This window comes from Denticeps clupeoides, unplaced genomic scaffold (assembly GCF_900700375.1).
Source record: "Denticeps clupeoides unplaced genomic scaffold, fDenClu1.1, whole genome shotgun sequence".
NCBI classification, from domain to species: domain Eukaryota; kingdom Metazoa; phylum Chordata; class Actinopteri; order Clupeiformes; family Denticipitidae; genus Denticeps; species Denticeps clupeoides.
Genome location: NW_021630090.1, coordinates 119,446 through 133,110, shown reverse-complemented (window position 1 = coordinate 133,110; position 13,665 = coordinate 119,446). Strand labels below are relative to the sequence as shown.

At 48.3% G+C, this 13,665-nt stretch overlaps 2 protein-coding genes across 2 annotated transcripts in view; one reads left to right on the top strand and one right to left on the bottom strand.

Annotated features, from left to right (window-relative positions):
- Positions 1-1,790: 1,790 nt before the first annotated feature.
- xrcc2 (X-ray repair complementing defective repair in Chinese hamster cells 2) lies at positions 1,791-3,219 on the bottom strand. Its single transcript, XM_028968716.1, has 3 exons — positions 3,135-3,219; positions 2,846-2,927; positions 1,791-2,677 (listed from the first exon to the last, which is right to left on the bottom strand). The coding sequence occupies exons 1-3, from the start codon at positions 3,171-3,173 to the stop codon at positions 1,953-1,955; spliced, it is 846 nt and encodes a 281-aa protein (XP_028824549.1). The 5' UTR covers positions 3,174-3,219; the 3' UTR covers positions 1,791-1,952.
- Positions 3,220-3,232: 13 nt separating this feature from the next.
- LOC114783285 (actin-related protein 3B-like) overlaps positions 3,233-13,665 on the top strand; it is a 14,581-nt gene continuing 4,148 nt past the window's right edge. The window contains exons 1-6 of the mRNA XM_028968702.1: positions 3,233-3,674; positions 11,873-11,928; positions 12,157-12,281; positions 12,363-12,473; positions 12,559-12,654; positions 12,719-12,922. Of these exons, the coding sequence (XP_028824535.1) occupies positions 3,631-3,674; positions 11,873-11,928; positions 12,157-12,281; positions 12,363-12,473; positions 12,559-12,654; positions 12,719-12,922 (636 nt within the window). The 5' untranslated portion in view covers positions 3,233-3,630. The remainder of the gene's footprint in view (positions 3,675-11,872; positions 11,929-12,156; positions 12,282-12,362; positions 12,474-12,558; positions 12,655-12,718; positions 12,923-13,665) is intronic.

The following is a 13,665-nucleotide window of genomic DNA, read 5'->3' as shown; positions in this document are numbered from 1 at the left end:
TTTTTGCTTTTATATTGGTCTTGTTGGTCCCCTAATTCTGTGTCTGATGTATCTTTCCAAAATTCAGTCTTGGTGCAGAATTACAGCCACTTTGATCCAGTCCCACTATGAGATTTCCCAGGACGCGCCGTTTCACCGTCTGTAGCAATAGAAGTTGAGGGACATTCACGGAAATGACGTCATCAACACCAACCACAATGTTTGGTGCAGACAGGAAGTCAAGTAACCTTTCCAGATCCAAGTAACAAATTCCAGATCCGACCATCTGAACGCTTTCTGAATGGTGAAGCAGAATGACTCTTTACACCTATCGCCATTTCTAGCCACTGCAGGACCATAGACAGGCTCAGGGAACTCGTATTAATGTTCAATCATCTCACATTTTATTATAGGGGACCTTAAATTAAATGTCTAGGGTGACTCTGTGTCTTCATCTTGCTCTCTCTGCACCTGATAGCTCCGAATTGATCTGGCTGCTACAGGCCCGGCTCTCTCGAGCGGAATACCGGCTGATTGTGGGAAAGTGGTGGAGGAGGAGGAGCAATCAGGGGCGTCGGCTGAAGTGACCACCTAATCAGCGGCCAATTATGGCAAGTGCGGATCATTCCAGAGCTGCATGAAGGCGATTTAGAACGTTTATTCAGCCTGATGGGACCTCAGGTGAAGCAGAAACGAGAACGTTTTTCTCCCGTTAACACAATGAACAGAACGTGATGTTGTGCTCCTTTTTACCACCACAATTATTCATGTATGGATTCAGGAAGGAAATGAACCTTGGGATTTTGCTCTTTATTGACCCAGAAGGTCCTGCTTTTATGTCGGCTTGTCAGCCTCTTGTTCTGCATCGTCCCGAAGGCCCTGCGTCGAACTGAGGTCATGTCCATGGAAGCAGCTTGAGATGCCGTCATTGCCTCCTGTACCTCGTTCCTACATCCTGCAAGCTCCTCAAGGTTCTTCCATGTTCTTCTAGGTCTAATGTGTATCACCAGCTGACTTCTGAATTTGACGCACTTTAAACCAGCTGCGTGAAGCTGTGGAACATCTGCAGCGGGTTTAGATGGCGAGGTGTGTCTTTCGGAACAAAGGCGCTCAGCGGGGCTCAGCCATGGAGCCACCGCCATCCAGGAGACGGGGAACCTGCTATTATGCCGAGTACAGCTGCTCATGTGACACCAGGCTGGTAATTACGCCGTCATTTGCCAGCAGGGTCATGATATCTGCTGTGAACAGAGCCCAGAACCAGGGACTCTACAACGTTTTAAGCACTAATGCATTATAAATGTGAATAGATTCCAATCACCTCCTGACCTCCATGAGCAAATTATCATGATAAAAACTCCAGAATACATTCACCAAACAAATAATACCGTCAAGTTCACATATTTCATCAGACCAGCAAAACCAAAGCGTCCTTCATCTGCTCAACGGTGAGTCCTGATTGAAAATTAAATTCTACAATAACATGAATCTTTTCATACTTTTATATGGTCTTAATTCTGTATGTGAAGTCTCTTGCTGCACAATTAAGACACTTTGATCCAGTCCCACAATGGTTCTGTGTCTGTAGCTTTAAATGCTAATGAGGAGATGATGTCACCAACACCATCCACCAACCACGATGTTTGGTACAGACAGGAAGTCGTGGCGGCTTTTTAAAATGATAATGCGCCCACTGGTTCTCTGGTGGAAAAAGAAGGAGAAACTGGAGGCCCCTGCAGGACCACAGACAGGCCAGAAGAACTCGTATTAATGTGAAATAATCATTTTCACTGTGAACTTTATTAAGGCGACAGCTGTAAAAACACCAGAAACATGAAGAACATGGAATTGTTGATTAATTGACCTGAAATTTCACTTGAAATATGACGATGTCCTCCAGCATTTTATTAGACTGCCTGGAAAGTTCTGAAGACCAGAAGGTGAGGAATCATCATGATTAAGCCCCACCTCCTTCACAAGAACTCGATGCCACTGTTAGTGATGCAGAACAAAGTCCTCTTCACGCCTCTGGTCCTCGACGTGCTGCAGGCTGCGCTGAACACCTGCTTTTTGTCCTTCAGCACGTCACATTTTGAGAAGACCACCCTGTGGGTCACAATCCGCTGCCACGCCCGGCACAGGTACGGCCTATCGAAATCCCCAGTGCTGGAGGACGACGGGGACGCTGAAGATGAGGCGTAGTTCCTCATGATGGCGTGGGTGGTGGCGAACACCGTGATGCCGTAATCCCGGCGAATCCGGTCCAGCAGCTCGGCGCACTTGTGGAGGTTGGCTTCCTGTCGGGCCGGTCGGTCTCCACCGTTACCGCGGTCCACCCAGTAGAAGGCTGAGATGCTGTCCACCATGAGCACGCAGAGCGAAGGCCGACTGCAGAAGGTGTTCTCCAGGTGGAGCAAGGTGAGGAGGAGCTGGGCGGAGCTGGAACACCGGACCACGGACAACCGCCGCAGAGATGCCTTCAGGGTCTCCTCCTTCAGGCTGCCATCTCCTGCAGGCTCTAGACGTCCCTCCAGCACAGCGACCAGCCTCAGCATGTCGAAGTGGTGGTCCGTGTCCACGAACATGACCTCCACCTCCAGCCCACCGCACTGGGCAGGGAGGATGCAGCACGAGACCAGGTGGTAGAGTGTCTCCGTCTTCGCCGTCCCTTCCATTCCATGCATCTCCACCACATCTCCTTTACAGTACAGGAGTTGACATATGTAATGGTCAACATATACATTTGAACACCAATACAGCTCTGGCTTTCACAATCATTTAAAAGAAAAAAGTGCTTTTAAAAATGTGCAGTGACAAGGATGTCGTGATGGAGGACAGTCCTGCATGGCTGCTCTGTAGTTCTTGCCTTGCGTTGGTCCTCCATCCTCGGGGAAGATGTTGGCTGCAATGCCCTCCAGTGACCTCCGACCCTCAAGTCTGGCAAACAGCTGTGGATGAAATACAGTAGTGTTGCATTTACCAAAAACTGTTTAAAAGCATTAAAAATGATTAAAACGAAGAGAAAACAGAAGAAGAGCCGTCAAAGTTCACACGTGTTATTGTTGTTGTTCTTTTCTTTCTTTTTTTTTTACTCTAAAGATTAACCGACAATTATCCACGCGGCGTTTCACCCCTGAACCCCGACCTCCAACTACCTGGGCGCCCGTTTCAGAAGTGTGGAACCTGGAGCTCATCTTCAAACTCCAAAACAAACCACGTCGCAGCGAACACTTCCGGGTCCCGTACTGCGGTACCGTAACGAACCTAGTAGAGCCACACGCCCTTTTTATTTCTTTGGCGGTTTTTCTCGTGTTTATAATGTTAAAGTGCGTAGATATTACTGGATAATTTACATGACGGTTGATTTGGAAAACATCACAGTGTTCAAATACGCCAACAAATGTGGAACAAAAAATGCGCTGCTAAACACCGTAATAATATGACAGTAGGAGCTGAGGCAGAGCGAAAAAACAACTCCGTTAAAACAGAGAAGGTAATTAGAAGTGGGGCAGGATTTTAGCGACCCCCCCCCCCTTCCCAGTTTTCCCTGCGACTTGGGAAGTGCTCGCGCAGTCCAGGAGGAAAATAACGGTGCGCGCGCTCGGGAATAAATAACCGCAGTCCGGTACTGAATACAGAAGCAGCCGAGACATGACCGCACCGCTGCCCCCCTGCGTGATCGACTGCGGGACGGGGTAAGTTCTTACCACTTCACCCGGTACTGCTACACAGTTACTGCACAGACCCTGCGTCTACACCATTACTGCACCGACCCTGTACCTACACAGTTACTGCACCGACCCTGTACCTACACAGTTACCGCACCGACCCTGTACCTACACCCTTACTGCACCGACCCTGTACCTACACCGTTACTGCACCGACCCTGTACCTGCACCGTTACCGCACCGACCCTGTACCTACACAGTTACTGCACCGACCCTGTACCTACACCGTTACCGCACCGACCCTGTACCTGCACCGTTACCGCACCGACCCTGTACCTGCACCCTTACCGCACCGACCCTGTACCTGCACCCTTACTGCACCGACCCTGTACCTACACCCTTACTGCACCGACCCTGTACCTACACAGTTACCGCACCGACCCTGTACCTGCACCATTACTGCATCGACCCTGTACCTGCACCATTACCGCACCGATCCTGTACCTACACAGTTACCGCACCGACCCTGTACCTGCACCATTACTGCACCGACCCTGTACCTACACCATTACTGCACCGACCCTGTACTTACACCCTTACTGCACCGACCCTGTACCTGCACCATTACTGCATCGACCCTGTACCTGCACCATTACTGCATCGACCCTGTACCTGCACCATTACTGCACCGACCCTGTACCTACACCGTTACTGCACCGACCCTGTACCTGCACCGTTACTGCACCGACCCTGTACCTGCACCGTTACTGCACCGACCCTGTACCTGCACCGTTACTGCACCGACCCTGTACCTGCACCGTTACTGCATCGACCCTGTACCTGCACCGTTACTGCACCGACCCTGTACCTGCACCGTTACTGCACCGACCCTGTACCTGCACCGTTACTGCACCGACCCTGTACCTACACCGTTACTGCACCGACCCTGTACCTGCACCGTTACTGCACCGACCCTGTACCTACACCGTTACTGCACCGACCCTGTACCTACACCGTTACTGCACCGACCCTGTACCTACACCGTTACTGCACCGACCGTGTATTTACAAAATTACTACAGTGGTAGTAATGGCAGTGGTGGCCTAGTGGCCCAATCCTCCAAGGTGCATCTGAGGTCCCCTTGATGAAGGTACTGTCCCCGCACACTGCTCCCCAGGCGCCTGTCATGGTAAATACAGAGGACACATTTCACTGTCACAGTGTGCTGTACTGCAGTGTTTCACAATGGCAATCACGTCACTTTCATTTATCAGTATTGTTACGAACCAGTCTAGGGGCTCCGGCCCGTAACAAAAGAAAGGACACAAACGTAAACCTACTAAGACGAAACGGATAGTTTTAACAAGTATTTTATTAACTACTAAATATATAAATAAAGAAGAAATACATACAAAACGAATTACAAGGAATAACAGCAAACAAAACAGGAAAACAGAAAAACAGACAAACACCGAAGCAGGCCGACACAACAAGTTGCGTCGCCTCCTAGGGGAAGCGCAGGGGAAACCGGAAGTGATGTCAAAGGGAAAGGGTAGGAAGGCAGGTGGGTGGATGGCACGGCAAGCGCAGCCCCGAAAAAGGAGACTGAGGCTCCTTTTATTCTGTCTGTCCCACAGCAGGTACAGGTGGGCTCAATTTACAATCACCAGGCACCTGCAAACAACACAAAACACTGAACAGAAACACACCCAAAATAACAGGACGTAACACCCCCACCACTAAAAATCAACATTTACTGTTGATCAAAAACATTTATTGGTAGGAGCGTGACAAGGTGTCCGCCAAAACATTATCAGAGCCCCTTTTGTACCTGATCTCCAAATTAAACCCTTGTAGATATAAAGACCAGCGCATAAGACGCTGATTGGCGTTTTCATCCTGGTGAGGAAGACAAGAGGGTTATGATCAGTAAACACTTTAACTGGAATGGGAGTTGATCCCACATAAACTTCGAAATGTTGCAGTGACAGCAACAACGCCAAGGCTTCCTTCTCGATGGTACTGTAGTTCAGTTGATGTTTCAAGAATTTCTTAGAAAAATAACAAACGGGGTGATCAAATCCATTTGCATCTTCTTGTAAAAGTACAGCACCTGCTCCAGTAGCACTTGCATCCACCTCTAGTATGAATGGAACATTAAAGTTTGGAGCAGCAAGAACTGGAGAACTACAAAGCAATGCTTTGGCATGTTCAAATGCCTTCTGGCAATCTGCAGACCAAACAAAGACAGTGTTTTTACGGAGCAGATTCGTCAGTGGCAACACAACATCAGAGAAGTTTTTACAAAAACTACGGTAGTACCCAATCATCCCAAGGAACCTACACAGCTCTCGCTGAGTGGTTGGTACGGGAAAGTCAAAGATGGCTACTACTTTAGCTGCAAGGGGACGAACTTGTCCCTGACCAACTTGTTTACCCAAATAACTCACAGTTGCTTTCGCAAACTCACACTTCGCCAAGTTTAGGGTGAGCGAAGCTTTACACAAGCGGTCAAACACAGTGTGGAGTGACTGCACATGGTCAGACCAGGTAGACGAATGAATGACTACATCATCGAGGTACGCCTCACAATTTGGCACTCCTGCCAACACTGTAGTCATAAGACGCTGAAAGGTTGCTGGTGCATTCCGCAACCCGAATGCCATTACAGAATACTGCATAAAACTATCTGGTGTCACGAATGCTGAGACCTCAGCAGCTCTAGGTGTCAGTGGCACCTGCCAATAGCCTTTCAACAAGTCCAGCTTACTGACAAAGCTAGCTGAGCCCACACGGTCGACGCAATCCTCCATACGAGGCAGTGGAAACGAGTCAGGTCGTGTGACTGCATTCACTTTACGATAGTCAGTGCAGAACCGATGAGTGCCATCTGGTTTAGGAACCAGAATGCACGGAGAACTCCAGGCACTAGAACTGGGCACTGCTAATCCATGATCAGCAAGATAGGCCACCTCAGCTGCCATCGCAGCCCTCCTTGTGGGATTGAGGCGGTATGCATGCTGCTTTATGGGAGCATGGTCACCCACGTCAATGTCATGGCACAGGACATTACAACAAGATGGCACATCTGAAAACAAAGAAGGAAAGAGGCCTATTAAATTTTTAATCTCACAAGCATGCTGATCAGAGAGATGTGACAGAAACGAGTCCAGATCAGACATGATCTCAGAATTCTGGAGACGGGCACAAGTCACAGGAACGTCTCGCAGAGTAAGGCCGTCCTCCTCAGGACTGTAGCAGGGAATCACCGCAGTGGATATGGCTGCGACTGGAACGGCTCCAGCAGCTACTTTCTCCACATCCCTGGTAACATAAGACTTGAGCATATTAATGTGACACACTCTAGTTTTACGCCGTCTATCAGGCGTACGAATGACATAATCTGTTTCACTCAGTTTAGACACAACTTCATAAGGGCCAGAAAACCTTGCTTGTAACGCAGATCCTACAACAGGCAAGAGCACAAGCACTTTTTCACCAGGCTGGAACTCCCGACTCACAGCCTTACGGTCATAACACCCCTTCATCTTTAACTGAGATTTTACTAAAGCGTTGCGTGCACACTCACATGCTCGATGCAAACGCTCACGAAATGAACTCACAAAATCAAGAATGTTCCGTGAATTCTCTTTGCCCTGAGATCCCCACTTCTCACGCAAAAGTTTCAATGGGCCCCGGATGGTGTGGCCAAAGATCAAATCCGCAGGACTAAAACCAAGTGACTCTTGGGGTGTTTCACGAACAGCGAACAATAAGAGTGGCAACCCATCATCCCACTCTTTAGTGTCATCACTGTACGTACGAAACATGGTCTTCAGCGTCTGATGAAATCTTTCCAAGGCTCCTTGAGACTCTGGATGATAAGCACTAGACACCACATGCTTAATGGACAACTCACTCAACACTTCCTTAAACAGGCGTGATAGAAAGTTAGAGCCCTGATCTGTCTGTACTACCTTTGGCAGTCCAAACGTAGAAAAGAACCGGATCAGTGCGCGTAAAACAGGTTTAGCTTTGAGTGAACGTAATGGGACGGCTTCAGGATAGCGTGTTGCAGCACACATAATAGTCAGCAAATATCGATGCCCAGACCTTGTCGTAGGCAAAGGTCCTACACAATCTAAAATAATTCTCTCAAATGGCTCAGAAATTACTGGGATGGGACGGAGCGGAGCAGGGGGAATCACCTGATTTGGTTTTCCTGCTATTTGACAGCGATGGCATGACCGGCAGTATTTAACCACATCAGATTTTAAACCTGGCCAAAAGAAGTGACGTAAAATACGGTGGTATGTCTTATTTACCCCCAAATGACCAGCAAAGTCATGGTCGTGCCCGACGGCCAGTACCTGACCTCTAAATTTAGCAGGAACCACAAGCTGAATAACCGCATTCCACCCCAAATCTTCACTGTGTGGTGGAATCCACTTCCGCATTAAAAATCCATCTTCCCAGTAAAATGACGATGATGTGTTAACTACACCTCCTTCTCTGGCAGCAGTACGGCACCGTGCCAGAGAAGGATCAGTCTTCTGTTCACCAGCAATCAACACTTTATCTACGCTCAGCCACACATCATCAGCAGCTGCAGCATCACCGCATGTGGACATCTCCTCAGATACATGCGCAGAAATCACAGGCGAAGGGTCGAACGACATAAAAGTATCAGATAACCCAACTTCATCTTGATACCTACGAGCTTGCGCTCGCGTAATAATACACGCAGGGTAGACTGAAGCCAGACTCGAGTCCACATCCATAACCAACATCGGTACGTCTACAACCTCCGGAACTGGAAGGACTTTTCCTCCAGCGACATCATTTCCCAAAAGAAAGGAAACCCCTTTCACTGGAAGCTGAGAACAAACCGCAATCCTAAAAACACCCGAGACCAATTCACTTTTTAAGTGCAGAGTGTGCAATGGGACTCTCGCGAACCCCATTTCAATTCCCTGCACCAGCACATCGGAATCGCAACAACTCTCCGTAGAGAATGGGAGAACCGAATCTAAAATGAACGATTGTGCAGCACCAGTATCACGCAGAATTTTAATAGCAACATCATCTTCCACACGACCAGTAAGAGACACCGTTCCATTTAATATAAATGGCTCATAGCCAGGATCAACCTCATCGATAATGTTCTCCGAAGTGAACGTGTGCACCAGCCCAACTTTCTTTGGGAGTGATTTGGACGATGCTAGATTCTTTTTCTGCAACCGAGGACATGAAGCAATTAAATGACCCGGCTCATGACAATAAAAACACCCACGAGGGTCTTTGGGGGGTGAAGATTTTCTGGAATTCCTCCAGCTCTGTTTTGGGCTGGAAGGTGGCGAGCGAATGCAGCGTGAGGGAGACGAAGAGAACGGGACGAAGACACTTTTATGTGTCAGAGCATACTGATCAGCACAAACAGCAGCTTGAGCCAAGGTGGTAACCTGTCTATCATGCAGATAGGTAGCGACAGCATCAGGAACACAGTTTTTAAACTCCTCCAACAGTACTAACTCTCTCAACTGTTCGCGGGATGTAACGTGCTCTGATGTACACCAGCGGTCGAACAGGTTCTCCTTCTCACGTGCAAATTCAACATATGTAATTCGGTCATTTTTACTCAGTCGACGGAATTTTTGTCTGTATGCTTCAGGTACTAGTTCATATGCGTTTAAAATCGCAGTTTTAACAGTACTGTAGTCTGAACTCTGCTCAACTGTGAGGGCAGAGTAAACTTCCTGAGCTTTACCAGACAACACACACTGTAATAAAAGACTCCAGACAGAAGTTGGCCATTTTAATGTAATGGCAACCCTCTCAAAATGGCTAAAATACTTCCCGACCTCTCGTTCGTTGAACGGAGGGACGAGACGAATATTACGGGACACATCAAACCCATAATCACCTGGATCGGAAGAAAACTGGTCCACAGGAGGGACTTGAGGAGGAGACACAGAGCCAGGAGGTAACAGCGACACGGGAGGAACAGAGGCCACCGCCGGAACTACGGCGTCTTTTCTAGCGGACAATTCTAATTCTAATTTCTTTAAAACAAAGTCCCGCTCTTCCCTTTCGCGCTGACTTTCATATTCCCGGTTCCGCTCTCTCTCGCGTTCCTCACACTCGAGTCGTTTTACTTCTAATTCGATTTCCATTTTACGAATCTGCAACTCCTTCTCAATTTCCTTCTCCCGCACAGCACGGCTGTCACGTTCAGATCTCCACTTCGCTGCTTCGTATTGCATCTGCCGCTCCCGAAAAGAATATTCGCGCATCTTTAATTCCATTTCAGAGACGCTACCGGCTGCAGATTGCGGGGACGCCGGACCCTCGGTCCGCGCCGCAAGTACATTACTGCCCAATAAAGCGCGTTCTACGGCTTTAAAAAGAGATTCCTTCAACTTTTTATCTTCGCTTGTTAATTCAATCGCGTAGTTTTCTGCAATGTGCAACAAATTGTCTTTAGTGCAACGTGACAGGAGTTCGTACGAAGGGCTCTGAATAAACTCGTCTGCCAACGACATGTTGCCAAGAGACACGAGATGCAGCACCAAAAAAAATCCGACTGCGAACGGAGCGAAACGTGCGATTTCTCCACCGCAACAACGTATTCGTGAGGGAACTCTGATCCCTAAACCTGCCTAACTCTCCCTCTAAATAAACCTTCGCTTCTTCAAAGAGCGTTACCAATTGAAGGTTCGTGGTCAGTCAGAAGACAAACCGCGAAGCTCCTCCCGGGGTTGCTCTTCAAAACACCACCCAAACAAAATCCCCAAACACAAACCAACAAAACAACAAATGCGCTCCGATGGAGGGATTACGAAAATCCGGCTGGAGACGCCTAACTTACCAGAGTTCCAACGAACGTCGAACGCGAGTCTTCCCCAAAAATACAGATGTCCCGAAGATAAATCAAATTTGTCCTGAGAGAAAAAAAACAGAACAAATCCCGGACGAGCCCCCAATTTTGTTACGAACCAGTCTAGGGGCTCCGGCCCGTAACAAAAGAAAGGACACAAACGTAAACCTACTAAGACGAAACGGATAGTTTTAACAAGTATTTTATTAACTACTAAATATATAAATAAAGAAGAAATACATACAAAACGAATTACAACGAATAACAGCAAACAAAACAGGAAAACAGAAAAACAGACAAACACCGAAGCAGGCCGACACAACAAGTTGCGTCGCCTCCTAGGGGAAGCCGGAAGTGATGTCAAAGGGAAAGGGTAGGAAGGCAGGTGGGTGGATGGCACGGCAAGCGCAGCCCCGAAAAAGGAGACTGAGGCTCCTTTTATTCTGTCTGTCCCACAGCAGGTACAGGTGGGCTCAATTTACAATCACCAGGCACCTGCAAACAACACAAAACACAGAACAGAAACACACCCCAATATACCAGGACGTAACAGTATGCACTCAGTATGGTACATTAACTGGGGCAGTGGTGGCCTAGCGGTTAAGGAAGCGGCCCCGTAATCAGAAGGTTGCCGGTTCGAATCCCGATCCGCCAAAGTGCCACTGAGGTGCCACTGAGCAAAGCACCGTCCCCACACACTGCTCCCCGGGCGCCGGTCATGGCTGCCCACTGCTCACTCAGGGTGATGGGTTAAATGCAGAGGACAAATTTCACTGTGTGCACTGTGTGCTGTGCTCCTGTGTATCACGTGTGACAATCACTTCACTTTATTATTTATTTACTTTATTTATTTATTTAACTGGACCAGCATTGTACAAGGATAAGAGACTCCAACAACAGAATCATACAGAAGCACAATATCATCACCACCGCTGATGATATGAATGTTCATAATCTTGATAGAATTTAACATTCTACACCAACATGTTTGCTGTGATATAATCAGATATGCTGTTACATCTACAGCTGTTAATATATTTCAGCTTCAACTCTGACTTTGTAGATGTAAAGTTTGTTAGACGGTTATAAGTTGGAGATGCCGTGACCAAGGTCGGCCGTAATGACCTCTTTTGGCTCCTCTCTGCTGTTTGACTGATTATTAATGGGGTTTTTAATGAAAGCACTTGTCTGTGTGACGGGGCGTATGTCTGTGAGTTATGAGAAGGCCAGATTTTTGAAATCCCATTCCAACTGAAAATGAATGGCCTCATATTTTTACATAAAAAAAAATCCTTTTTAACGACACTGGACTTCTCCCTGACGTCGGTTATTGTCTTGTTGAAACCAGGTACACGAAGATGGGCTATGCTGGAAACACCGAGCCGCAGTTCATCATGCCCTCGTGTGAGTGCAGCGTTCTTCCTTGGCGTTGTGGACATCTCTGTAAAAGTGTAAAGCCTTCGCACGCACCACACAGGCCTTCTAATGGAGCTTCCTCCCTTCAGGAGGGTTTAATTAGCAGCTTTGAAGGCCTTTATTCATCAGTAGAGATGGTGTGTAGGGGAGTGGGTGAAGCTGGTTGGAATGTGGGTGGAGAACGCTCCAGATGGGGACACTGTCTTGGTGCTGCAGGCGTAGCGATCAGGGAGACGGCGGGCGTGGGGGACCAGGCGCAGCGGCGACTCATGCGCGGGGTGGATGATCTGGACTTCTTCATTGGAGACGAGGCGATCGAGAAACCCAACTACGCCACCAAGGTACAACTGATCCATATGAGCTGGTCGGGGATTGTAAACCCCGTGGAAGTAATCAGATGCTCCTGACTCTCCTCGGCAAAGTGGCCCATCCGGCACGGCATCATTGAGGACTGGGATCTGATGGAGAAGTTCATGGAGCAGGTCATATTCAAGTACCTGCGGGCCGAGCCGGAGGACCACAGCTTTCTGATGGTGAGATGATGGAGGGCGTTTCATAAGCCCTCAGGTGCTTAAGCCCTGATATCCTTGCAAAGTTTGCTTCTTCTGTGTTTGGTAGACAGAACCTCCACTGAACACACCAGAGAACCGGGAGTACCTGGCTGAGATCATGTTTGAGACCTTCAACGTGCCGGGCCTCTACATCGCCGTTCAGGTACGTGCAGAACCTCTTCACAACCTCAATCGTGTAATGCAATCATGACGGGACGTGTGGACAGGCGGTGTTGGCCCTGGCGGCTTCGTGGACGTCCCGGCAGGTGGGCGAGCGGACCCTGACGGGAATCGTCATCGACAGCGGCGATGGCGTCACCCACGCCATACCGGTGGTGAGTCCACACCTTCTCCACACCTGGATCGGAGTTTATGGTTCCAGTGTATGGAGTGGCACCCTCTGGAGTTCCTTCTTGGTGTTACGGGAGATATAAGCGGCATAATTGCAGGTTCTCCGGGACTCGGGTGGTTCTAGCACCTCCGTTTGCTGCTGATTTGTTGTGCACCAGCACATGTATACAAATGACACTGAATCACATTAACAGAACCCTGAGGGAACGCCAACCACAAACCAGATGGTCACAGAACAAGAACCACTACTTTCTTGTTTTGGAGCGTTCAGCCCTTTTTTATTACGGAACCATAGAACACAGGGCCAGAGTAGAAGAACTTACCCACGCTGTATCAGCGTGTGACCAGTAAGGAACCTTCTGGTAGAACCCTTAGGGGAGTATTATAGCTGTTCCTCTTTTGCCTCCTGACAAATCATTTATTCAGGCGGCTCAGAGGAGTGTATACTTCATTACGGCTAATGGCAGTATTATTATTTATTCATAATTACGTTGCATATGCAATTAGGAGCGAATCTTAAGAGGCCGAGCGCTGGAGTGGCACAAATGCAGAGGGAACGAGTTCCGTTAATGGCTTATTGGGGACGTGTGTGTGTGTGTGTTTATGGCCCCTGGCATTAAAAGGTTACTTTATTCTGTGTCTGAATGTGTTATTACTGATTTGGAGTCGGAGTTCATGTCCACACGTCCCACCTGTGGAGCGCTGACCTCAGAACAGTGTTAATTCTGTGTGTGTGTGTGGTGTGTGTGTTGTGTGTATGTGTGTATGTGTGTGTGTGCGTGTGGTGTGTGGTGTGTGGGTGGGGTGTGTGTGTGTGTGTGTG

Bases quoted from the DNA above. Each gene is read 5' to 3' on its own strand.
- xrcc2 (XM_028968716.1), bottom strand. From the start codon at position 3,173: ATGAGCTCCAGGTTCCACACTTCTGAAACGGGCGCCCAG. The intron at 2,928-3,134 runs GTAGTTGGAGGT...TTTCATCCACAG, and splicing joins CTTCTGAAACGGGCGCCCAG to CTGTTTGCCAGACTTGAGGG. The intron at 2,678-2,845 runs GCAAGAACTACA...TGTACTGTAAAG, and splicing joins GGATGGAGGACCAACGCAAG to GAGATGTGGTGGAGATGCAT.